This window comes from Peromyscus californicus, unplaced genomic scaffold (genome assembly GCF_007827085.1).
Source record: "Peromyscus californicus insignis strain IS unplaced genomic scaffold, ASM782708v3 Scaffold_10__1_contigs__length_136768540, whole genome shotgun sequence".
Classification (NCBI taxonomy): domain Eukaryota; kingdom Metazoa; phylum Chordata; class Mammalia; order Rodentia; family Cricetidae; genus Peromyscus; species Peromyscus californicus.
Window position 1 is genome coordinate 50,507,091 of NW_026294391.1, and position 24,487 is coordinate 50,531,577.

General features: G+C 39.9%; 1 protein-coding gene across 6 annotated transcripts in view; it reads right to left on the reverse strand.

Moving 5' to 3' along the window:
* Positions 1–24,487, reverse strand: part of Zfx (zinc finger protein X-linked) — a 49,265-nt gene that overhangs the window by 22,016 nt on the left and 2,762 nt on the right. For 3 of the 6 annotated variants that reach the window (XM_052732573.1, XM_052732551.1, XM_052732564.1), the window contains exons 2-4: positions 17,946–18,013; positions 5,091–5,179; positions 3–572 (exon numbers count right to left, since the gene is read on the reverse strand). In XM_052732573.1, the coding sequence (XP_052588533.1) occupies positions 3–572; positions 5,091–5,151 (631 nt within the window). In that variant the 5' untranslated portion in view covers positions 5,152–5,179; positions 17,946–18,013. The remainder of the gene's footprint in view (positions 1–2; positions 573–5,090; positions 5,180–17,945; positions 18,014–24,487) is intronic. The other 3 variants (XM_052732581.1, XM_052732554.1, XM_052732591.1) reach the window with 1 other exon arrangement.

The following is a 24,487-nucleotide window of genomic DNA, read 5'->3' on the forward strand; positions in this document are numbered from 1 at the left end:
ACAGGAAATCATAAGGTAGTCCTCACAGTTGTTTTTGTCATCATCTTGCTGGCCCACGGGAATCCCACTGGCATCTATGACTGCTTCAGAGGCACAGTCTGCTACCAACACTTCTTCTGAAACAACATCGGCGGCCAGAGGATCAGTGACGATTTCTGCTTCCACTACACCATCATGAACCACATGTTCAACGTGAGCAACGTCAGACACATGTATAGATTCACTTGTCAAGACATGTTCAGGCATAGCTATTGAGGCTGAAGTAATTTCAGAAGCTAAGACATCATCTGGAACTGTGCAGTGTGTTAAAGAAACCTCTTCAGTTACATCTGAGTCCAGCACTTGCTCTGGGATGATGACTGTTTCGGATACATCTGCTTCGTCCATGATATCTGGACACTGGACATCTTCTATAACAACGTCCTCAATAACATCTTGAATCACAACTGAGTCTGGGTCGTCAGGAACAAAGTTATGCACGGTTATGTCTGAATCCACAACATCAGACACAAAAACCGTTTCTTGTACTTCCACAACAATCTGATCACCATCCATGTGTGTAGCACCAGCTCCTGAAAAGTAAACCAACTCATAAATAAGGGTGGTGGTTTGAATAAAATGACCCCTATAAACCCATATATTTGAATGTTTAGTTACCAGGGACTGGAACTGTTTGGGGAAAGATTAGGAGGTGGGGACTTGTTGGAAGAGGTGTGTCACTGAGGATGGGCTTTGAGGTTTCAAAAGCCCATGGTAGGCCGTCTCTGTCTCTCCCTCCCTCCCAATCAGGATGTAGCTCTGTAGCTGTCAGCTACTTCTCCAGCCATGCTCCCCACAGTGGTAACAGACTAAACCTCTGAAACTGTAAACAAGCCCCCAATTAAATGCTTTCTCTTCTAATAGTTGCCTTGGTCATTGTGTCTCTTCACAGCAATACAACAGTGGCTAGTAAGTAAATAAAATCATGAATTTCGGGGCTGGAGAGATGGCTCAGAGGTTAAGAGCACTGACTGCTCTTCCAGAGGTCCTGAGTTCAATTCCCAGCAACCACATGGTGGCTCACAACCATCTGTAACGAGATCTGGTGCCCTCTTCTGGCCTGCAGTCATACATGCTGTATACATAATAAATAAATAAAAAAAAAAAAAAAAAAAAAAAATCATGAATTTCAAGACTAAATGAATATTTCAACTAGCAAAATTATTATTCAATTTCTCCCAAGATATGCTAGCTCATCAGTTTTCTCAAACACTTAGATGCTTTTGAATCCTATGCTTTGAAAAAAAATCTATTTTTAAATAAAATTAAAAATATACTTTTTAGCATACTCTTAAGTACTCATCCCAAAACAACAGATAAGGAAAAACAATTGATAATAATACAACTGAGACAAAAAACTTCATGACAGTAAATTTTTAGGCACATTAAAACACATTCAATTACTTAAGGCATAGTTATAAAAACTAAGTAATGTAACTAAGTACAGGTGGTAAATGGGTCAGTCTTTTTTATGATGTGTTTCTCATGTATTTTCCTTCTTGTTCTAGCTCCCTTTCCTGAACCTGTATTTTTTTTTTTTGCATCTTTCGCATGAATTTCTTTTTTCCACTTCCTTCACATCCTTCTCCTTTGTGTTCTGGCTCCACCACCATTCTCCACCTCTTGACTATGGAATTGGAAAATCCAACCTCTATTCTAGAACATGAAAGGATCAGGGCATAAAGGAAAGAAGGACAGAAGAGAATTTGGTTGAGGATATCTGTCTCTGTGGATAGGGAACAGAAATGCCACTGCCAAGGAGCAGTGGGATAAAGGTAGGTAGTAGAAGGAACCTACCCAAAACTTCAGAGTACTGGATTCTATCTAGCCTCCTCCCTGGTGTCACTCCTAAAAGCAGCTCCTCACAATACAGGAAACTCTGCTAGAGTCCATTTTAATTAAAGGGGTGATAGGAGATGAATCAACTTTTGCCCAGAGATTAAATGACTTCACTGAGATCACAGTTTGCACAGCATATGGTGCTCAGTAAATATTGCTCTCAACAAATGCTGCAAATGGAACAATTATACATCCTTATGAGAAATACAAAATAAAATAAAACAAATCCAGTATCTTGGCTGCCAGTCCAGAGAAAAGAAAAGAAAGTTCTATAAGTTTTGAGTATAAAAAAAAATGTCTTCAGTAGATCAGTGATTCTGCTTGTTTCTCAGACAAAGCTAAATCTAAGCAGGTACCTAATTCAATCACTGTACCTCTGGACAAACAAAAACAAAAAAAAGTGCATCTGTCAACAACAACAACAACAAAATCAAGGCCAAAGAATTTTAAAAATGACAACAAGTCTTAAAGTCAGTTAATATCCACTATAATTACTTCTACAAATAGCAAAGAGTATGTTTACTTTAATTCATATCATTTCTGTAAAAGGCTTTATGCTCTTTATTTTCAAAAATTTCAACATTATCATGAAGCTATACCACAGTAATATCCATCTGGCAGGCAGCGAGATGGAAGCATTTAGTGGCACAGGCATGGTTTACAAAATGTTACTCACAGATGAGGGTTAGACACTTAATAGTTTTGTGACCTTGGGCAAGTCATTTAACCTGAGTTTCAGTTTCCTCATCAGAAAAATAAAGACAATAGTATTTGCCATGCATACTTCACAGATCGGGATGATAAAACGGGAATCTATGGGAAGTGTTCTGAAAAACTGTATGGAGGCCCTGGCAGAGTAAGTGACTTGCTAAGATGAACGAATACTGGAAGTGTTAATGAGGACTGAACTGAAAGTCTTCCACCCTACCACTTAGTACACTAGCTAGCTTTCCTTGTCACACTGTGTTTAGTATCTTTTTTCAAGAACTATAATTATACTTCATGTTTAATAAAGAAAGAATTAAAAATTATGCATTTATCATTATCAAAACAAAATCACCAAACTTGAAAGACCATCCTATGAAAAATGTATGCCCTTTTCTACTAAGTATGTAACTTTCTGATAAGAGTTATTTAATATACTACAACCTGGTTTTTTTTTTGGGGGGGGGTTGTTTGTTTGTTTGTTTGTTTGTTTTCCGAGACAGGGTTTCTCTGTGTAGCTTTGTGCCTCTCCTGGATCTCGCTCTGTAGACCAGGCTGGCCTCGAACTCACAGAGATCCACCTGGCTCTGCCTCCCGAGTGCTGGGATTAAAGGTGTGCACCACCACCACCACCACCACCGCCGCCCAGCCAACCTGATCATTTAAAGGCCAATAGGAAATTAGTTAACACTTTATTATAATGATAGTTCAGCTAGTGTGATATAAAACCATTTTATGTCCTAAACCCTAGTATACCCACTTCAATGTTAAAAACTACATAAAGCCTTCTGTACTCTGGAGAGTGAAACAAGACTGTCTTCCTGACAAGGCTCTCCGTGGGAATCTGTGAGGAGGCGGGGCTGTGGAAGTAGGACAGTGTTAGGGACACGGAGGCCCTTGGTTTATACTTTATCTGTTGGGTGATGGAGAACAAATGTATCTGATCATCTCCATGTTGTGCTAAATATTCTGACTAGTGAGCTGGACTAAAACTCTGACGAAGACTGAGACAAGAGACTATGTGGCAGGAATCAGGTGCAACAGATTTAATTAAAAAGCATTTGTTTTAGAGACAAGGAACAGAACTCAGTGTGATAACTGAGCAAGATGATAGTAAGTAAAGAAACTACTAAGAGTTTGATACTGCTGTGTCAGAGACCAAATATTCCTTATTTGAAATGCTTGAGACCAAGTCAGGCCACGAAAGTGGCACACACCTACAGTCTCAGAACTCAGGAGGCTGAGGCAGGATAAGAGAATTCAAGACCAGCCTAGGTTTTTCAAAAACTAAAACCAAATGCTTGAGAACAGAGGTGTTTAGCATATCAGACTTTTCATCTTTTACAATATTCACATATTGCGGACTATTACTTTAACTAGGCAAAGATGTGTTATATTTATTTATGCTGCATTTGTTTAACAATGTAAAGATGTGTTGCTTTGCCTGCCTAAGGCACCTGATTGTTCTAATAAAAAGCTGAACAGCCAATAGCTGGGTAGTGGAGGGATAGGCAGGGCTGGCAGGCAGAGAGAATATGTAGGAGGAGGACTCTAGGCTGGGTGAGGGAGGAGATCAAGGGAGCAAAAGAGGGAGATGCTGGGGCAGCCAGCCAGGCAGCTGCCAGAAAGCCAGACAAGGAGGAAGCAGGAAAGTAGGACATACAGAATGAAAGAAAGTAAAAAGACCCAAGGTAAAACAGATGAAGAGAAACAGGTTAAATTAAGTTATAAGAGCTAGTGGGACAAGCATAAGATAAGGCTGAGCATTCGTAACTAGTAAGTCTCCATGTCATGATTTGAGAGCTGGTTGGTGACCCAGAGAAAGCCTGTTACATCACATATATGTGTATCATGAAATTCATTTCTTTTACATGCACCGTACATATACAGCCTACAAGTCACTCTTCATAGTACTTTTTCATATGCATGTGTTTTCACTTCAACCCATGCCATGAAGTGAGGTGTGGAATGGTCTTTCTATTGTGGAGTCATGTCAGCACTCCTAAGTTTGGGGTTTTGAAGCATTTGGGATTTTCACATTAAGGCTATTCAACTTGTACTGACAAGAATATTAAAGTCTCTGTCCCGAAGAACCAAAAAAACCCAACCAAACAAAAAAGAATATTAAAGTCGGTTATGAGGAAGCCAATTTTTTGGGAAGGGGGATGATAAAGTATTCACTTTCCCATTTGTAGATGCTGAAATCCAAGAGTGACTAACATTGTGAGAGTTTAGCAATTGGGCCCTAACAAACTCCCAATTTGGTAGATAAAGAGTACAATCCTGGGCTGGAGAGATGGCTCAGAGGTTAAGAGTACTGACTGTTCTTCCAGAGGTTCTGAGTTCAATTCCCAGCAACCACATGGTGGCTCACAACCATCTATAATGGGATCTGGTGCCCTCTTCTGGTGTGCAGGTGTACATGCAGACAGAACACTGTATACATAAATAAATAAATAAATCTTAAAAAAAAAAAGAAAAAAAGAGCACAATCCAGGTCATTATACCTGTTGCATCAAAAAATGAGTTTGGCGCCTGTGGTTGTAATTCAAGTCCATCTTCATCCATGGCCTTTAATTCTCATCAGCCACAACTCCTAAATCAAGGGGAAAAGTGAAGCCAGTATTAGTTTTGGTATCCTTTTTTTTTTTAATGTCACATTTTCATTTCTGAAGCACTCAAGTTATATGACAGATGAACATCTATCTAATATATAAACATATAAATCAAAAGAATCACCTTTACTCAAGCTCATTATAAATTGAGATACATGCCAGGTACACACCTATAATCCCAGCATTTGGGAGGCTGAAGCAGGAGACTCACAAGTTCAAGACCAACCTGGGCTACATAAGAGGGTTCCAAACCAGTCTCAGTTACAGAGTTAAGACCCTGTCTAGTGAGGCCCTGTCTCAAATAAATCACTAAAATAAAACTAAATTCAGCTGGGCGGTGGTGGCGCACGCCTTTAATCCCAGCACTCGGGAGGCAGAGCCAGGCAAATCTTTGTGAGCTCGAGTCCAGCCTGGTCTACAAAGTGAGATCTAGGACAGGCTCCAAAGCTACACAGAGAAACCCTGTCTCGAAAAAAGAAAAAAAAAAAAGAAAAGAAAAGAAAAACTAAATTCAGCACCTGTCAGTGGTGGCGCATACCTTTAATCCCAGCACTCTGGAGGCAGAGGAAGGCAGATCTCTGAGCTTGAGGCCAGCCTGGTCTACAGAGCGAGTTCCAGGACAGCCAACACTACACAGAAACTGTCTTGAAAACAAAAAAATGATTTATTTATCTTATGTGTATGCATGTATGCATGTATCTCTGAGTACAACATGCATGCCTCACGCCATTGGCTAGAAGAGGGTGCCAGTTCCCCCTAGAAGTAAAGTTATAAATGGTTATAAGCTACCACATGTGTTCTAGGATTCGAACCTGGGTCCTCTGGAAAAGCAGCCATGATTTTTTGTTTTTCACTGTAGACAAGACTGGCCTCAAAATCAAAGACCCACCTGCCTTTGCCTCCCAAGTGATGGGATTAAAGGCATGCATCACCAATCGCCTGGCAACTAATTTTCTTAAGGTTCAACTAAAATTCATTCTATAATTTATCATGGGTAATTTCTGCACAATTTTTGCATTACTTCTCTAAACTTATATGCTCTCTCTTTCAACCACTATACTGAACAATCACAGAACCTCAAAGTACATAATTATAGTAAACATAACTGTGGTGAGCACACTATGGAATTCTGTTATACAGTGAATTTTCTTTCCTTTTTTTTTGGTTTTTGGTTTTTAGAGACAGGGTTTCTCTGTGTAACAACAACTCTGGCTGTCCTTGAACTCAGAGATCTGCCTTAAAGGAATGTACCACCACCTTTTTTACCCCCCTGGTTTATGCAAGTTCAATTTTCACAGTGTATTTAAATCTTTTGGCCATCAGCACTAGCTATGGAATGGTTTATTGTTTTTTTTAAGTTCATTTTTGAGCACAATAATATCAAATTCCTACTCTCAAAAATCTGAAACCATGGGCAAGAACAAGTGAGTATCTCCTCCATTCATTCTGCTCTCACTCACTCTGTCTGCTTCCACCTCTCAGTCTAGGCTGCTAGGACAAAGGAACTGAGGAAAGTCATTTTCCCACTTTGGCTTAGACTAGTGAAATAAAGTCTACAAACAAAAGGAATCAAGGGAATGCCCTGCAAAAGTAGATGAAGGGGAAAGAGGGAGCTTCCCAACTGATTTTTGGATCCTGAGCCCAGAATTTCCTGAGGCCCCACTTTATCCTGCCTTGGGATTTTGCAAGACATCCCAATGACCTTAATTCTATCTCATCTACTTCAGAAAAAGAAATCTTAACATATCAAGTAATGTATTACCAAATACTATTTGATTACTATCTCAAAAGCTCAGACATCAAAGATTTTACTTGCCTGTGTTCTAAGTTCTGCACAAACCTCCTCATTGGTTTCCCTATCTCTACTTTCTCACTTTTTAATTCAAACTCAATGGAGCTATGAGATGCATCTTTCTTTGGCCTCTAACTTGCTTTGTTAGTAAATACTATATGCTTATGAAAACAAAAAGTCATTTCTCTAAGCACCATTCCTGTTGAAACAAAGTTGAAGTTCATACTATCTTTTTTTTTCAAGACAGGGTTTCTCCATGTAGTTTTGGTGCCTGTCCTGGAACTCACTTTGTAGACCAGACTGGCCTCGAACTCACAGAGATCCGCCTGCCTCTGCCTCCCGAGTACTGGGATTAAAAGGCATGCACCACCGCCACCCAGCAAAGCTCATACTATCTTAAATTATAACTCCAAACCACCTTTCCATCATTATCTCTCCCACTTTTCTCCCAAGTACCTCCCAGCACCACATAGGCACACACACTTCAATAAACAAAAATGGCAGAACATCTCAACCCTGGCCTGGTACGCTTGGGCACATCAGTAATTCTAGTATTCAAAGACAGACACAGGAGGATTACCAAATTCTAAGTCAACCTGGCTTCACAGCAAGACTATTAGAAATATAAATAAAAAGATCTCATCTCTGTTGTGTTCTTTCCCTGCAAATGTCCTCCCCTATAACTATACACACAAAACCCTGAAAATGTATTCTCCCTCCTCAGAATTTCCAGAGCATGTTATCTTAATGTACTTGTTAACTATGGCTATTTTTATGTCTTATTTTTTCTTCATGTTCATATGTGCAGGTGGGCCTCTGTGTGCATACAGAGGTCAGAGGTCGACCCTGGGAGTCTTCCTTGATTGTTCTCCATCTTGTTTTGTTTTTTAAATCACTTTTTTTGGTTCCCCTATGGCTTTTTTCCAAAGATCCTTTATGTATTTACCCCCAGCTCCCTCTTCCCCCATCTCCAGTTAAAGCTCCCATTTTCAGCCTCTCTGCTGTCTATTTTCCTGGCTTCTATGGTTACTTTAGGTTATACACACAAACCTAAAGATACAATTCTAGGATCCCCAAATAAGAGCAAACTTCCACCTTATTTTTTGACACAGGGTTTCTTATTGAAACCTTATTGATTTGGCTATGCTGACTGGCTAATAAGCTCCAGTGTCTCTACCTCACCCCAGATTTTATGTAAGGGCTGAAGATCCAAACTCAGGCCCTCATGCTTGTACAGGAGTCATTTACCAAGAGAGCAAAGCCCCTATATGCCTTATGTCTATATGCTAAATTCCATAAAGAAATATCATAAGAAACCCAAAACATAACAAATGTTTTTCAGTGTGCCAGCGATGGTTCTATTCATTTCCAAGAAATAGCTATGTTGTTAAAAACTATTTGAAATTAAAACAAATGATGGCTAGATTAATAAACAAAAAATTGTTCAGCCATGAAAAACAAAGTGTACATGCTGTAAGCTGTCACCACCCACTCCCTACCAGAATCACCTCTGGCTAGAATTCTTTTCCCTTTTTAAAAATAAAATTATGAAGTGATAAAGTTAACCTTCTAAGCATAATGAAATATTATATGAAATTAAGCCAACTAAGGCAACAAAAGGGATATGGTAAGGTTCTTAAGCCTCACATCCCTCCAATCTCCCTACATAAGACTATTTCCCATTAACTCTAAAAATTCTCAACTTGTAATCCAACTACTTTATCCAGCTTCTCTCTTTCTTGGCTTTTCGATTAGACCCTGACAGATCATCAGTCCCACGGACTGTGAAGGTCACTCCTGCCTGCTTTTTCAAAGTGCCATCCTAACTCTCTTCTATCCCTTCTCTCTCCACAGCTAGCTCTCCTGACTCCCTCCCCACATTACAACCGAAGCCTGCTCAGTCTGGTACACTTCACTAGTTTCTCTTACTGTTTTCTCTCACCTCCCCTGGTCTCAAGAACCATTTGCACAGACCACCAAAATCTATGTACTCAAAATAGAATCTTACGCCTCCACCAGACCAACAACTCTTCTGGCCACTATTCCTTTTTCCTTCTTCCCCACTCACAGTCAGTCCAGGGTGCCAGATCTTGTCAACTACTTCTCCACAGGACTTCTCAGCAATCCATCCCAGTTCTTATGATCTCCAGTCTTATTGTTGTTTCTCAGCTTCATACTTCCTGATCTCTGAGGCATGAAAATAGCCTCTCAAGTGGCCTTGCTCTTTTCTGCCACTCCCATAACAAATGACTAGGAACTCAGCACAAGTAGGAGCTGGTGCCAAGTTCTGAGGCATTCCTGCTATCTGTGGAAGACTAATCCCTCCTACCACTGCTTTGATCACGGCACTCCCCTGGGCTCAGAATACTTCAGCAGCCCCCCAACATTCAGAAGTTCTACAATATGAACCCAACATGCAGGAGAGAATTCTTTGCTGTTATTCTCATCTTTTTATCATATACATATTCTATTTTTATCATACAACATTCTAGCAAACATGGAAGAGGGCCATTACAAAACTCAAACAGGTTTGGAAAAAAACACATTTTGTACTTACAAGCAGAAATGACTATACCTAGCTAGGGCTTTGTAACCCCTCTGACAATCAAAATGAAAGTGTGCTGTTAGAATGGAAATGACTTAGAAAAACTCTCGGGAGTGTAATCAAGTGAGGGTGATTGAAAAGGGTGGGCCAACAATGACACAGGTTTGTCTGTGGAAGTGTTTGCGTGCTGGAGAGCAGGAACCAATCCCCAAAAGTAGCCAAATAAACAGAATGGTTCAGAGCACCAAGATGAAATCCAAATGAACAAAGAACCAAATTATTACTACTTTTCTCAAACACCCTCAAAACACCTCTGAGACTCACCCCAATTTGGAAAAATATCCCCTCCTGGTACAAAAGTCATGATTCTGAAAGAATTCACAACGGAAAAATGAAATTTTAAGGGAAGTATTGAACTGGGTGAAACCCACACAATTCCCCTAAGCTTCTTTCCTTCCAATCTTTAAAATGGAGCAATAAACACCCCCACCAAGTCAATAGAAACAGCACTGGCATTTTCTCTCTTAAATTAGGAATTTGGGAGAATTTACTTGTTTTGCAGTTCTTTAATTCCCTTTTGGGGAGGTGGGGAGGTAGAGAGGGAGACAGGGTCTTGCAATGTAGTCCATGCTGGCCTCAAATGCATGGCAATGCAGCTGTGTTCTATTTCTGTGGATACTTCTTTGACTACTCTCTTAGGCAAATTAACAGGATTCCACACACACACACACACATATATATATATATATATATATATATATATATATATACATATATATATGGCTAATATACACATACAGAAATTACTTTTTTGGTTGTGGTTCCCCAGAACTTTAATGTAATAAAATGTATGCCTGACTACAATCTTTTCTGTCACATTCAGAGAACTAATTTATATTATATATGGTAGATGAAATGGTTCAAACTTCACAAACAGTAACAAAAGCAAACCTGTCCAGAATTTTTCTCAGCAACCGGAAATGGTAAAAATTTACAGCTATTAAAACCTAATTAACATCTTCCCTCCAAAGTTAGATTTCTTTCCCAATTTTTTGCCACACTGTTCATTAGCAGCCACTTTTCCAGTCTCAAATCTGGAGTCATATTTCATTTCTCTTAGGTTAACCCTCAAAGTCAGTTCTTTTTTAGTTTTATTTTTTGGGACAGAGTCTTACTGTGTAGCCCTGGCTGTCCTGAACCATTAGACTAGGCTGTCCTCAAACTCAGAGATCCTCCTGCCTCTGTTTCCCAAGTGCTGGGATTAAATTAACTGCTATATGGCCACCTAAAGTCAGGTAGTCTTAAATCTCATCAGTTTTTATTTATTTCCACTGCTATTATTCTACCAAGCTCTTTTCAACTCACATGTACACCCAGTGGGCCCTTCAATCAAGATTTGACCCTTCTTAAACAAAGGACATTTTTGGTTTGGGTACTCCAAGTGTCTCGGGCCTTGAACACAGAGCAGGTGCTCTACCACTGAGTTGACTCCCAGCCCCCCTTTTCCCTTTTTGAAGCCATTTCACTAAGTTGCTCAAGCCAGCCTTTAACTTACTCTATATGCCAGGCGGACCTTGAACTTTCTCTTCTCCTGCCTCAGTCTTCCTACTAGCTGGGATTACATGTCTATGCCAAAAAGTCTGGCTAAAGTCTTGCATGTTGTCTAGTTTCTAGTTTTTTTTCTCACACATTGCTAATGCATTTTTTCAGAACTAGAGATTAATTCTAGACCTAGTACATGGCTTAGCTCTAGCACTGAGCTAGGATAGGAGGACCCTAGGCAGCTCCTTCCATTTTCTCTATTTAGTCTTCTTTTTGGTTTTTAGTGTAGGGTCTCAGTGAAGGCTGGCTTGTAACTCACACAGCCCCAGGCTGGTCTCAAACTCCTGCGTCCCTCGACTAGCTTCTCCATTGACTCTTACTACAATTTCTATTACAGGTAAGCACTCCTCCTCCATCTGTCCTGCTATCACTTTAACTGTCCTCATACTTGCTTGTGAAGTATGTATTTATGTGTGTGGGTATGTGCATGTGAGTGCAGGAACCCAGAGGCCAGAAAGTGTGGGAGCTTCTGGAGCGGAAGTCACAGGCGCTAGCCATCTGCCCAACGTGGATGCTGCTCCTCTCTAAGTAGTATGTGCTCTTAACCACTGAGCTGTCTCTCCAACCCCACACTTTCCCCTTATTGTATTCACTTTTCTACTAACTTTTCTACACTAGCTAACTTGATCGTCACAAGTAAGATGCTGTTTTGTTTTGTTTTTGAGACAAGATCTCTCTCTTACGTTGTCCCTGGCTGTCCTGGCAGGCCTTGGATCTAGAGCTCCACCTGCCTCCGCTGGGATTAAAGGAGTACACCACCACACCTACCAAGAGATCCTATTTTAAGTTCCTAAATAAACTGGGGTGGTTAGTGGTTAATTTTTTTTTCCCCTATAGCAATCTTCTAAATTTTTTTGGTGGACAAAATGTTTTCCCAGATATTTCTGAGATCCCAATGTTTATTCTATACCTGACATTACACTTTCTTCTCTAGGGTTTCATTTTTCAGTTGGTTGTTTTAGAAGGCCCTTCCAAACTGCTGGTTTTCCTCAAAAGCATTGTTCCTTTCGGTTGTCCACATTTAGAAACAAGTTGCTCAATTAGTTACACTGACAGCCGGGAGACTTTCCTCAGCCCCAATGAAAATATGTTTGTGTTGTTAACAGTCAGTGTCTAAGTCACAAGCATCCTTTCTAGTATGAGTACACAAGAGAGAAGAAAATCAGTCAGGCTTTCCTTCAGTGGTGGAAAAGTACTACATTTTCCATGTCCAAGTATCATAGCCTGCACAATAACTATAAGCCACCTAAAACACTGCCCCTTAGCTGGGCCTGCTCGCACAGGCCTATAACCCTACCTCCCTGGAGACTGAGGCCTGACTGTGCTACAAAGTGAATTCGGTCTGAAAAAGTAAAAAAAAAAGGGCTAGGAATGTAGCTCAGAAGTAAAGTACCCTGCCTAGCGTGCACAAGGTCCTATAGTCAATCTCTACTACCATAAAATTAAACAAGCACTACCCCAACCTTTCTTGCCACAGCATCCATTTTGCAAATCCATGTGTACAAACAAATGTGCAACTCAGATAATTTACTGCATTTCCTTCTGCAAATCCAGAGACAGACCGATCTGTACCCACAGGGCAAAAGCTCAGCTTTTTTTTTTTTTTTTTTTTTTTTTTGGTTTTTTCGAGACAGGGTTTCTCTGTGTAGCTTTGTGCCTTTTCCTGGAACTCACTTGGTAGCCCAGGATGGCCTCGAACTCACAGAGATCCGCCTGGCTCTGCCTCCCGAGTGCTGGGATTAAAGGCGTGCGCCACCACTGCCCGGCTCAAAAGCTCAGCTTTAATCACCAGGCTACGTCCATGGCTTGCTCTTACAGGATGCCAATTTCGGTATAGAGCCACAGACTCACTAAAACTCTCTTGCTTTTTGCCATTGACAGATTCTTAATTGCTTTATTCAAGGAGAAAGTCACCATATTCTGATGAAAATTACATTTCAGGGTTCCCCCACCTCCGAGTTTTTATCTTTTTCCTCAACATGATTTTGGCAGAAAGACAAAGGTATTTGATCTTTACTCTATGTTAAATTCAAAGTCATGATTTTTTAATGTACCAAAAAAATAGCATGGAAGTGTATAAAACAAAAACATCCATGAGACAGAAATTTTTAAAAACTGAATCAGGTGCTGGAGAGATGGCTCAGTGGTTAAGAGCACTGGCTACTCTTCCAGAGGACCCGGGGTTCAATTCCCAGCACCCAGATGGCAGCTCACAGCTGTCTGTAACTCCAGGACCCAACACCCTCACACAGACATACATAAGAGAAAATGCCTGCTGTTGTGAATGGAAGAACCATGTCCTTCTTTGCCCTGTCCCACTTGGAACTTTTTGTGTGCTTCAGTCAGGAATTCAATGCCAAGTTTTTGTTAGACTAGTTTTTCCATAAAACCATTCTGTGCCAATTGGTAATTTCAAGGTTTTGTTTGTTTAAAGTTTAAGAGTCCGAACTTTCACAATCTATTAAAAATTGGCCCTAAAATGACAAACTTAAAACCCTTATTTTTCCAAAGCCCCTATTCCTGCTCAGATTAAGAACTGCCAAAAAAAATCCTCTAAATTTAGCTGCATTTGTAAGCTAACAATACCAAGCTGTGTTAAATGCTTTTAAGACTAGCTCGATGGTAGAAATAGTACAAGTTTTGACTTGTTTTCAGATTGAGAAAGCAATAAATTCTTTTATAAAAACATTGCCTTTAAATGCATGTGGTAGTTTACCAATCCGCTGTTATCATATAACGTTCTACTGTTTATCATAATGGAACAAACATAACTCGACTCTGGTTCACCCTTTCTGACTTCATAGTGACTAATTTTTAAGTTGCTTTGTAACTTTTGCTGAGATTCTCAACAAAGTCCTCTTCCCGTCTCCTCCAATGAAGTATTCTGCCTTTAGATGTAGGTATACTGGAGTGGAATGTGTAAATAAAACGAGGATGAAGACAGTATTTGAACATAACAAAGAGTGGAGATTAATTTAATCTACATTGGATAAGAGTACATGAAATAAGACTGTCAGAGGTGAAATTTTTAAAAAGTCAATTTCCATCAAACACAATGCAGGCAAAGAAATGTTGGTGTTATCAGGAAGTGTTTTCTTACCCACTTGCTTTGTTCTTCTAACACTGGCCATCTTTTCCCAAACTGGGAATTTCATTAATTGCTGGCCTAGTCAACTGGTAATTGCTAACTTAGTTGAGTGCTTTTCTTATGCAGTCCCTTTCTTATTGAGTCATATGTGTGTGTGTGTGTGTGTATGCAAGGTATATATACATATATATCTTGCCTTTAAAAACCAAGGCTGGGCATAGTGGTACAATGCCTTTAATCCCAGCACTGGAAAGACAGGGGGACCTCTGTGAGTTTGACTGAGGCCAGCCTGGTCTAAAAATAGTAACTTCAAGGACAGCCAGAACTACACAGAGAGACCCTTTCTAACACATTTGAACTTCAAGAGGTTTCGTGTTGTTGGTTTTTTGATTTATTTAGTGTTTATGAGTACATGCATGTGGCTGTACATTCTCAAGACTCACGTTCTTGCAAAGGTCAGGACAGCTGGGAGTCAGGCCTCTCTTTGTACCATGTGCTCTCCAAGAACTGAACTCAAGTAGTCAGGCTTAGCAGCAGGCATTCTCAGCTGCTGAGTCAGCTCCTACTGCTGGGTTTGGAGTTTTTTGAAAAAGAGTCTCACAATTCAATAGCCCAGGCTGCCCTTGAACTCACAACAATCTTCCTGCCTCAGCCTCCTGAGTGCTGGAATGACAGGTGCTAGCTACAGTATCTACCTTACATTTTTAGTTTAATTTAGTCTCACTTCCAACTACTTTATTCAAACTAATTATTTTCTTAATTGTCTGGTAACTACTTTTAAAAATCACATATTACCACTTTGTACTTTTAAAAACATTTAAAATACTTATAAACATATAAAGGGTTGGGGGTGTAGTTCAGTGGTAGAGTGTTTGCCTGGCATGTATGAAACTGGGTTCTACATGCAACACCACCAAAACAAACTATGAACATTTATTTATGATTTTATTTAATATTTTTGATTGGTGGTTTTGTTTTTTTGTTTGTTTTGTTTTGTTTTGTTGAGAAATAGTCTCTCTAAGTAAGCCCCGACTGTCCTGGAACTCCTATGTAGACCAGGCTGGCCTTAGAACTAGAGATCTACATGCCTCTGTCTCCCAAATGCTGGAGTTATAGGCATGTGCCACCATGTCAAACTATGAACACTGTTAACATCACTATGATCACACCACCAATACTAAAATTAACTAATAGTGACTCTATGCTATACCTTACCGACGTAAACACATGACGTCTATTACTGCCTTTCCTAAATACGTTATGTTAGGTCTCTGTAATACTAACACCAGTAATGGCTTCCACATGTCTTCTCCCCCGCCCCGGCCCCCGAAACAGTGTTTCTCTGTGTAGGATCTCACTCCGAAGACCAGGCTGGCCTCGAACTCACAGAGATCCACCTGGCTCTGCTTCCCGAGTGCTAGGATTAAAGGCGTGCGCCACCACCGCCCAGCCAGCCTCCATCTGTCTTAAACACTGGCAAGAATATAGTATTGGGTTTTTCCATAACTAGAACAATGTTTTTAAGTTGGCAAGCTACAGAACTGCAGAATGTTTCTACACTGATCTTCTGTTAATGCAATTAGTAATTAGGCTTTGCACAAATAACTTAATAAATCCTTGAGTCATTAAACAAAAGAAGAGGCTGTGTTTGCCGCACAAAACCAGCAGTAAATATGCTCCAAGCTATCAACAAGCGTTTTTAAACTTCACAATCTTTCCCTAGAACTAAACTAAGGGACCAACTAATTTAAGGAAAGAATAATCTAAGGTTGGCTTTTTTTTTTTCAAAAAAGTACAAAGACAATAAAATACTACTAAACTAAAAACATAATAAAGTGAAGGGGCTGATACAGAAAAAAAGGAAAACTTCTAAGAAAACTGTAAGTCAATGCTAGCACATTGAGGGGGCATGTAAATTAGCAGCATTAACTTTGTTAGACACAGAGAACCCAGGCTAGAGAGGCAGCCCTGTGGCAAAGTGCTTGCCTATCATGTGCAAGAGCCTGGGCTCAATCCCTAATACCAAAAAAAGAGAAGAGAAGGAGGAGGGGAAAATGAATTTAGTAACTATCAAGCTTTTTTAAATAAATATAGCTGTTAGATATAGCACTTTCAAAAGTCATCAAGTTTTTCCCAAACTATATGAACTATGCCAGAACACAAAGAAAGCTTTATCAATTATTTTTGCAAAATTAATTTGCCACTTAAAAACACAAAACAATTTAACCAAACTAGAAACTTAGCTATTATGAATTCCAAGTCAAATGTTTTTAAATAAGACTTATATAAAAAATAGTAAAAGAGGGCTGGGCTGGGTGGCACACTCCTTTAATCCCAGCACTCAGGAGGCAGAGGCAGGTGGATCTCTGAGTTCAAGATTAGCCTGGTCTGCATATCAAGTTCCAGGATAGCCAGGGCTGTTATACTGAGAACCCCTGTCTCAAAAAAAAAAAAAAAAAAAGTTACAGTATGCTTGTTGGATTTACTGTAAGATATCATATGCTATTAGATCTTATTATAAACTATCCTTGTTTCTAAATTTGATTTTCAAGTTGCTTGTTGCTGGTATAAATATAATTGAGTTTTGTATCAGTCAATGTTCCCCAACTATGCTGCAATGCAATTAGAAAAGAAAAGCCAGAAGATATGCACAGTAGTACATGTCTGTAAATCCAGCACTTAGGAGATAGAGGCAAAAGGATTAAGAGTTATGGCTAACAGCAAGTTTTGAGCAGCAAATTTCAGGCCAGCTAGGGCTACATGAGACCTTGTCGTTAACAGAAAAAATATGAAAAGGACAACGTATTTAGAACCACTTAATAACAAAAATAAAGTAGTATCAAAATCCTAAGCTCTAGTTAGCAGAGAAGTTTTCAAATTTCAACACATGTACCTCAAAAATAGGTTGAATACTAGTAAGCAAATCTCCAGCATCCTTTTTTAATGTCAGAACACACAGAAACAAAGCAGAAAGCAAGGTGATAACAGCTCCCAGAGTAAAACACAAAGCACCCATAAAATGAACAGTTGGAGAAAACTGTTAAGTACAGGTTAGTTGCTAACTTACTAACACAGGAAAAAATAGAAATTAAAGTCAATTTTCTAAATCATCAAGGAAACCTGTATTTTATATCAAAATATTTGAGAATTTCTACTTTTCTAGGAAATTTTGTATAAATTACCAAAAAGACAAGGCAATCTCAAGAAAAACCAAAAGGATATGGGCATGGGAGAGAAGAGGCTATTAATAAATCAAATCCAGCCAGGTGGTGGTAGCACACACTTAGGATCCTCCTAGCACTCAGGAGGCAAAAGCAGACGGATCTCTGAGTGCTCTACAGAGCAAGTTCCAGGACAGCCAGGACTACAGAGAAACCCTGTCTTAAAAAACCAAATCAGCTAGGCAGTGGTGGTGCACGCCTTTAATCCCAGGACTCAGGAGGCAGAGGCAGGTGGATCTCTGAGTTCGAGGCCAGCCTGCCCTACAGAGTGAATTCCAGGACAGCCAAGACTACACAAAGAAACCCTGTCTCAAAACACACACACACACACACACACACACACACACACACACACACACACACACACACACACACACACAATCAATCCAATTCAATCCAAAATCTACTAAAAAAGGAAGAAAAAGAAGAAACTAAGTACAGTTTTACTAATGGCATTCTGTCTAACTTTCAATAATCAGATCACTTCTATTAAACAGACCTGTTTCAAAAAAGAAGGAATGCTCCCCAATTCATCTTAAAAGGTTAGCTGAGCACAGTGATACACACCTGTAGAAGGAAAAAAGAATCAATTAATAGAATACCTTATTTCCTTAGAATCTAGGGCTTTCATTTAGTTTTATCAAAATAACTTTTAGGATTATTTAGATAGGACTTCTATACTATGTTGTACATGTATGAATGCACATCGCACACACACCTTTGCACAAAAGAAATTAGTAAGATTTTCACAATTTACATGTAAAAGACTGGTATAGCTCATTTGTAGAGCACTTGTCTAGCTATCATGCACAAGGTTCTGGATTCAATCCTCAGCACCATTGGGGGAAGGGAGCTGGTAGCAGAGCCCCTAATTACAGAGGCTGTGGTAAGCAAATCTCAAGTTCTAGTCCAGCCTGAGCTAAAGAATGAACTCAAGGCCAACATAAACAAGTATGTGGAAAAAAAATTAACAATTAAAAAAAAACAGGACTGCAGGGGATGAGGATGTAGTCAATTTGCTTGCCTAACATGAAGTCCTGGACTCAATCCCCAGCATTGCAGACACCGTGCTATCTAAAAGGCTACCAAGGAACTAAGCATAATGGTACATGTCTATAATGCTAGCACTCTGGAGGAGACTGGAAGACCAGAAGTTCTTGGCTACACACAACTAGTTTGGGAACAGCCTGGGATACATGGGTGAGGGAGACACAGCTTGACAGAACACTGGGCTAGCATGTGTAACTCACTGAATTTAATCCCTGGTGCCCGAAGAGAGGGAGAAAGAGAGAAAGAAGAGGAGGACAGAGAACAAACTAAAAGAAGACCTGACTTAAAATGACAACAAAGATTACAAGCCAAGATTAGAGTTTTCAATAGAGGTGATGCAAATACAATAAAAATCCAATCATTCTCCTCAGAAATTGAAAAACTAACCCTAAAGTAGAGGAAAAAAAACAGCTAAAATAATCCTTAAGAAAAAAGGAACATACTAAGATTTAATTATAAAGCTATCATCATTAAATCAATGTGGCAGTGATAGAACTAGCCAAACAGGTCAATAAAAACAGAAAGAGAAACTAAAAATCGATGTGGAGCCCGTGAGATGGCTCAGTGGGTAAAAGAACTTGCCACCAAACTTGACAACCCGAATTCAATCCCCAGGACTCACGAGATGTTCTCGAGAACTGACTCTTGGAGGTTGTCATCTAACCTCCAGATGCAAGTGTGCACGTGCACACACACACACACACACACACATACACACAATGTAATTAAAATTTAAACAAATAAAAACGGGCGGTGGTGGCGCACGCCTTTAATCCCAGCACTTGGGAGGCAGAGGCAGGTGGATCTCTGTGAGTTCAAGGCCGGCCTGGGCTACCAAGTGAGTTCCAGGACAGTCTCCAAAGCTTCACAGAGAAACCCTGTCTTGAAAAACCAAAAAAAAAAAAAAAAAAGAAAAAAAGAAAAAAGAAAAATAAATAAAAACAGATGTGCAGGTGTGTGGAATATGGTATACCTCAGGAGTAGGGAAAACAAGACAACTATTTGAGAAATTCAAATGCAAACATAAATGAGATCCCTACATCACGCACTAGAGATAAAATTTCCAGATGAATTGTATATATGAAAAGGCACACAGCCTGGCGGTGGTAAAACACACACACACACACACACACACACACACACACACACACACAGCGCCAAAACTGGCTACCTTCACATTAAGACCTCCTACACAAAAAGTAAACAAAACTATAAGAAAAGCCACATAGTAGGAAGATATTTTTTTCATCGTATATAATCCCAAATCTTTAGGACCCAGAAGGCAAAAATATCCATAAACTATAAGAAAAAGGCAACAGTCCAACATAAAAGCCAATAAAAGGATGTGTGTGTATAAATGGTTCCCAGAAAACTCAAATGACCACTAAATTTGGAGGGGGCAGTCCAGCCAACCCCAATAGTAACCAAAGAAATGCAAGGAGATTGCATTTATACCCAAGAGATTTTGGAAAATAGCAAAATCGAATCTTTTCTGGAAGAACGATCTGGAGAAACAAGCTCAGAAACAACTGGTAAGACTGTCAAATGCAATTTCCAGTCAAACCGACAATGCACAGACTTCTTCAATGCAGCAACTGTACCTCGACTACAATCTGAGAGAGAACTGTGAGGAAGTTCACAGCAGCAGTTAGAAACGGCTGAAAACTGCAAACAGCCTAATGTGCCTCCCACAGAAGTAAACAGACCACAGTGTTTTCATACACTGAAACACAGTATTAGCGAGGGCTTGCCTAGCACCTGAAAGGACCTGGTTCTGATGCCCAGCACTGCTTGCCCCCCAAATAGTATGAAGGAACTACAACAGTAGTTTTCAAACTTTCTGGTTTCAAGACTCTTTTTTTTTTGGTTTTTCGAGACAGGGTCTCTCTGTGTAGCTTTGCGCCTTTCCTGGAACTCACTTGGTAGCCCAGGCTGGCCTCGAACTCACAAAGATCCACCTGCCTCTGCCTCCCGAGTGCTGGGATTAAAGGTGTGCACCACCACTGAGATCAAGATTTAAAAACATCAATTCATTAAAAAGCTTATTATATATGAGCATGAATAATATTTTAGAATTAATTTTCTAAGTAAAAATGAAACTGTTTTACAATTCTGCAAATCTCGAGGAAAGATGAATCCCAACTGCTTCTGTACTCACTCCATTATGACATCGTGAATCGTGTACTCTCTAATATTTGTATAATGTACAGGTGAATGTGGATCAAAAGAGCAAATATTGCTATTATGAAAATAATTCTGACTTCATGGACCTCCTATAAGACCATTAGGGATCCTAGGAATCCCTGCAGCACATGGAAAGCCAATAAACCGAATCTCAAAAATTATGTTCAATAGTTAGGCATGGTGGCGTACACCTTTGATTCCAGCACCCAGGAGGCAGAGGCAGGCAGATCTCTGAGTTCAAGGCCAGCCTGGTTTACAAAGCAGAGTTCCAGGAGAGCCAAGGCTACACAGAGAAACTTGTCTCAAAAAAAAAACCAATAATAGAAAAAGGAAAATAATATATAGAACAATGCATAATAGATACAGTTAAAACACATAGTATTTGATATTAGGGGCTGGAGAGATGGCTCAGAGGTTAAGAGCACTAACTGCTCTTCCAGAGGTTCTGAGTTCAATTCCCAGCAACTACATGGTGGCTCACAACCATCTGTAACAAGATCTGGTGCCCTCTTCTGGCCTGCAGTCATACATGCTGTATACATAATAAATAAATAAATTTTTAAAAAATAATAATAATATTTGATATTGTTTTCATTACATACATATTAGAACAATGGTTACAAGTAGAAAAGAGGAATGAGGATGAAGTGGGACGCACACTTGAATCTGTGAGACTATTTCATTAAACAAATATGTGTGTGTGTGTGTGTATCAAACATCACAACACACTAAAAACTGCAAACTCTCATTAATATTTATTTTTAGTAATTTGGAAATACTTCATAATTTAAACTTTTAGTCTTTAAAAGACAAATGGCTACATACATCAAGGCCATGTATATTTTCTTTAAAGTGTACTTCCTGCTGAACAAAAAAAATAGGTTTTAAGATTATGTGGATTTTTAAAAATGCTGTCTGGAAAAACAATTTGGCAGGAATAAAAGCAGGTTGGTCAATATTCCAATCAGATATGGGAAAGGAATAGAGGTTACTCAGCACCTGGGTTTGACCTGCTGTCCTAACAAGATAGGTGTGCCTTAAAATGAATATCCCTTGGTCAAAGAACATACTAGACAGATAACTGAATTTGAATAGCTGAAAACAATTTCATTTAAACCAACTTTACTGCACCCAATAATTCAGAGAATTGTTTGGGGGAGATAATGATCATATGCCTGGTACTGCTTGGGGACAAAGACAGAGGAGAGACCCTGTCTCTACATTCTATTTAGAAGACAAAAATACAAACATACTGTTAAAACATGAAAGGTTAAATGCTAAATTAAAGATGTTCACATTGTTCTATGGAACAAAAAGTAACAACTCAGGAAAACTGGTGGTGTTAACCGAAAGATAAGGAGGCCAGGCGGTCGTGGCCCACGTCCTTATTCTCAGCACTCAGGAGGCAGAAGCAGGCGGATCTCTGAGTTCAAGACTACCCTGATCTGCATGGCGAGTTCCAGGACAGCCAAGACTACACAGAGAAACCCTGTCTTGAGGAAAACAAAAATAAATAAGAAATAGGAGTTGTTTGGAGGCCCTGAGCTTTTTTTTTTTTTTTTTTTTTTTTTGGTTTTTCGAGACAGGGTTTCTCTGTGCAGCTTTGCGCCTTTCCTGGGACTCACTTGGTAGCCCAGGCTGGCCTCGAACTCACAGAGATCCGCCTGGCTCTGCCTCCCGAGTGCTGGGATTAAAGGCGTGCGCCACCACCGCCCGGCGGCCCTGAGCTTTTTTAAAAAAAAAATCCTATAAATAGTATTGGTCATCTATGTGCTAGGTAAGTTTGGTTTCAGCTATGTTAAGACACATTAGACACTTCAAATGCTGGATGAGAAACTAGATATGTGGGCATGGGAGCAGACACCGAACTAACAGAGAAGATTCCAGAGAAGAGCTAGCAGATAAACCTTGAGGAAGATCCCACCACAGGAGACAAAGAAAGCAAAGGAGTGTCTGAAAACAGAACACTTTTATGTGACAAACCCATTAGCATGGGGTAGAAATGTTCTGACTTGGGAATTAGTGGCCAAGCTCAGGAGACTGGATCAAGCAAGGGAGCCCTGGGGGGGGGGGGCAGGTAGACTTCTGTGATTGAGGCCAGCCTGGACCACCATACCAAGTTCCAGGACAGTCAGGGCTACATACACAAACTCTGTCGCAAACAAACAACTAAGATAAACTAAGAGCCTGAATCGACAGAGCTCCTTCCCAAAGGAGGCAGGGCCAAGGTGTGTACAGGCAGCAAGGCTAAGGAGAGGCAGAGCAATCCTTCCACAAACAAAAGGCAAGGAGAAAAGCCCACACAGAGGGAAAAAAAATCACCAACAGAAGAAACCCTGACAACCAGATAACTGGGTTAGCCACTGGGTGGGGGGGAAGGGGGGGTGAGGCAGGAGAATTAGGAGATTGAAGCTAGGCAGGCTACTTAATGAGACTGGGTCTGAAAAGAAACAAAAACTAGATCTTTGATGGGGGTGAAGGATTTCAGGGACCTGTTAAGGGTTTTTGAAGTTTAAAAAAATGAATTGCCCCTGTGCACAAGCATAAACAATACATTATCAGTGACAGTGCAAGTCTAAATGTTGGAGACTAAACATCTACAGCAAGCAATAGAGGGAAAATGTCTCTGAAAGCATACACGAACACATTTTTTTTTTGAAAAAAGGAAATCGCAAAAAAAAAGAAGGAAAGAAGAAAGGAAATAGCCATCTATCTGCAAAGTACTCTAAATAAAAAAACTAGCATCTTGCCGGGCGGTGGTGGCGCACGCCTTTAATCCCAGCACTCGGGAGGCAGAGCCAGGCGGATCTCTGTGAGTTCGAGGCCAGCCTGGGCTACCAAGTGAGTCCCAGGAAAGGCGCAAAGCTGCACAGAGAAACCCTGTCTCGAAAAACCAAAAAAAAAAAAAAAAAAAAAAAAAAACAACAGCATCTTGTCTATCCAAGCTGGATAAGGTAGCAATAGTATTCCACCAGTCAGTTCTCCAGACTAGCAGCGTCTGCCCTTTAAGGTTAAAAACAAAAAAAACAAAACAAAAAAAGATTGTGTATGGAACCACTCCTGATGGAAACTATACATTTACCAATCTTCCTAATTATACAACTTGAATCTAATTTCATCTCAATATTGAACACCCACTATCTGGCTTTTTTTTATAAAGGACTACTTAACTGTACTAATTAAACTTAATTTCACACTATATATTATGCATTCTGACTGCTCTTACCCCGCCCCATACACACACCCAAGACCGAATCTTAAAGAGAATTTTTCAAATGTACTTTTTTTTTTGAGACAGAGTCTCACTATATAGACCAAGATGGCCTCGAACTTAGAAAAATCTGCCTGCCTCTGCCTCCTAGTGCTGGGGCAAACGGCATGTCAGACTTAAGAGAACTTTGATCAAAGTTTGCCATGGCCTCTCTGAACAACTCTCCCAGTGCCTCCACGCTCTCCAGGAGCACTATTTCCAACCTGTTGCTGTCACGAAAGTGGAAACACTGACAGTGAATAAGTATGTAACTCACAGGTTTGGATCATAAACCTCTAAAACACGTTCCCCACATGTGCAACTATCTAGACGAGTCAAATATTAATCAAAAAAAAAAAAAAAAACCTCAGGAAGGCTTCCCTTAGCAAATAACCTTAGTTAACCTCTCAAACAAAACGGTGTCTACTCTCACCAGCGAGAAAAACAGATTGCAAAGGGCATCTGAAGGCCACTGTTTTCTAATAATCATCCTTCCAAACTACTTTTCAAAACTGACTTTCTCAAAAATTACCATGGAAACACCTGTAGGTTCATTT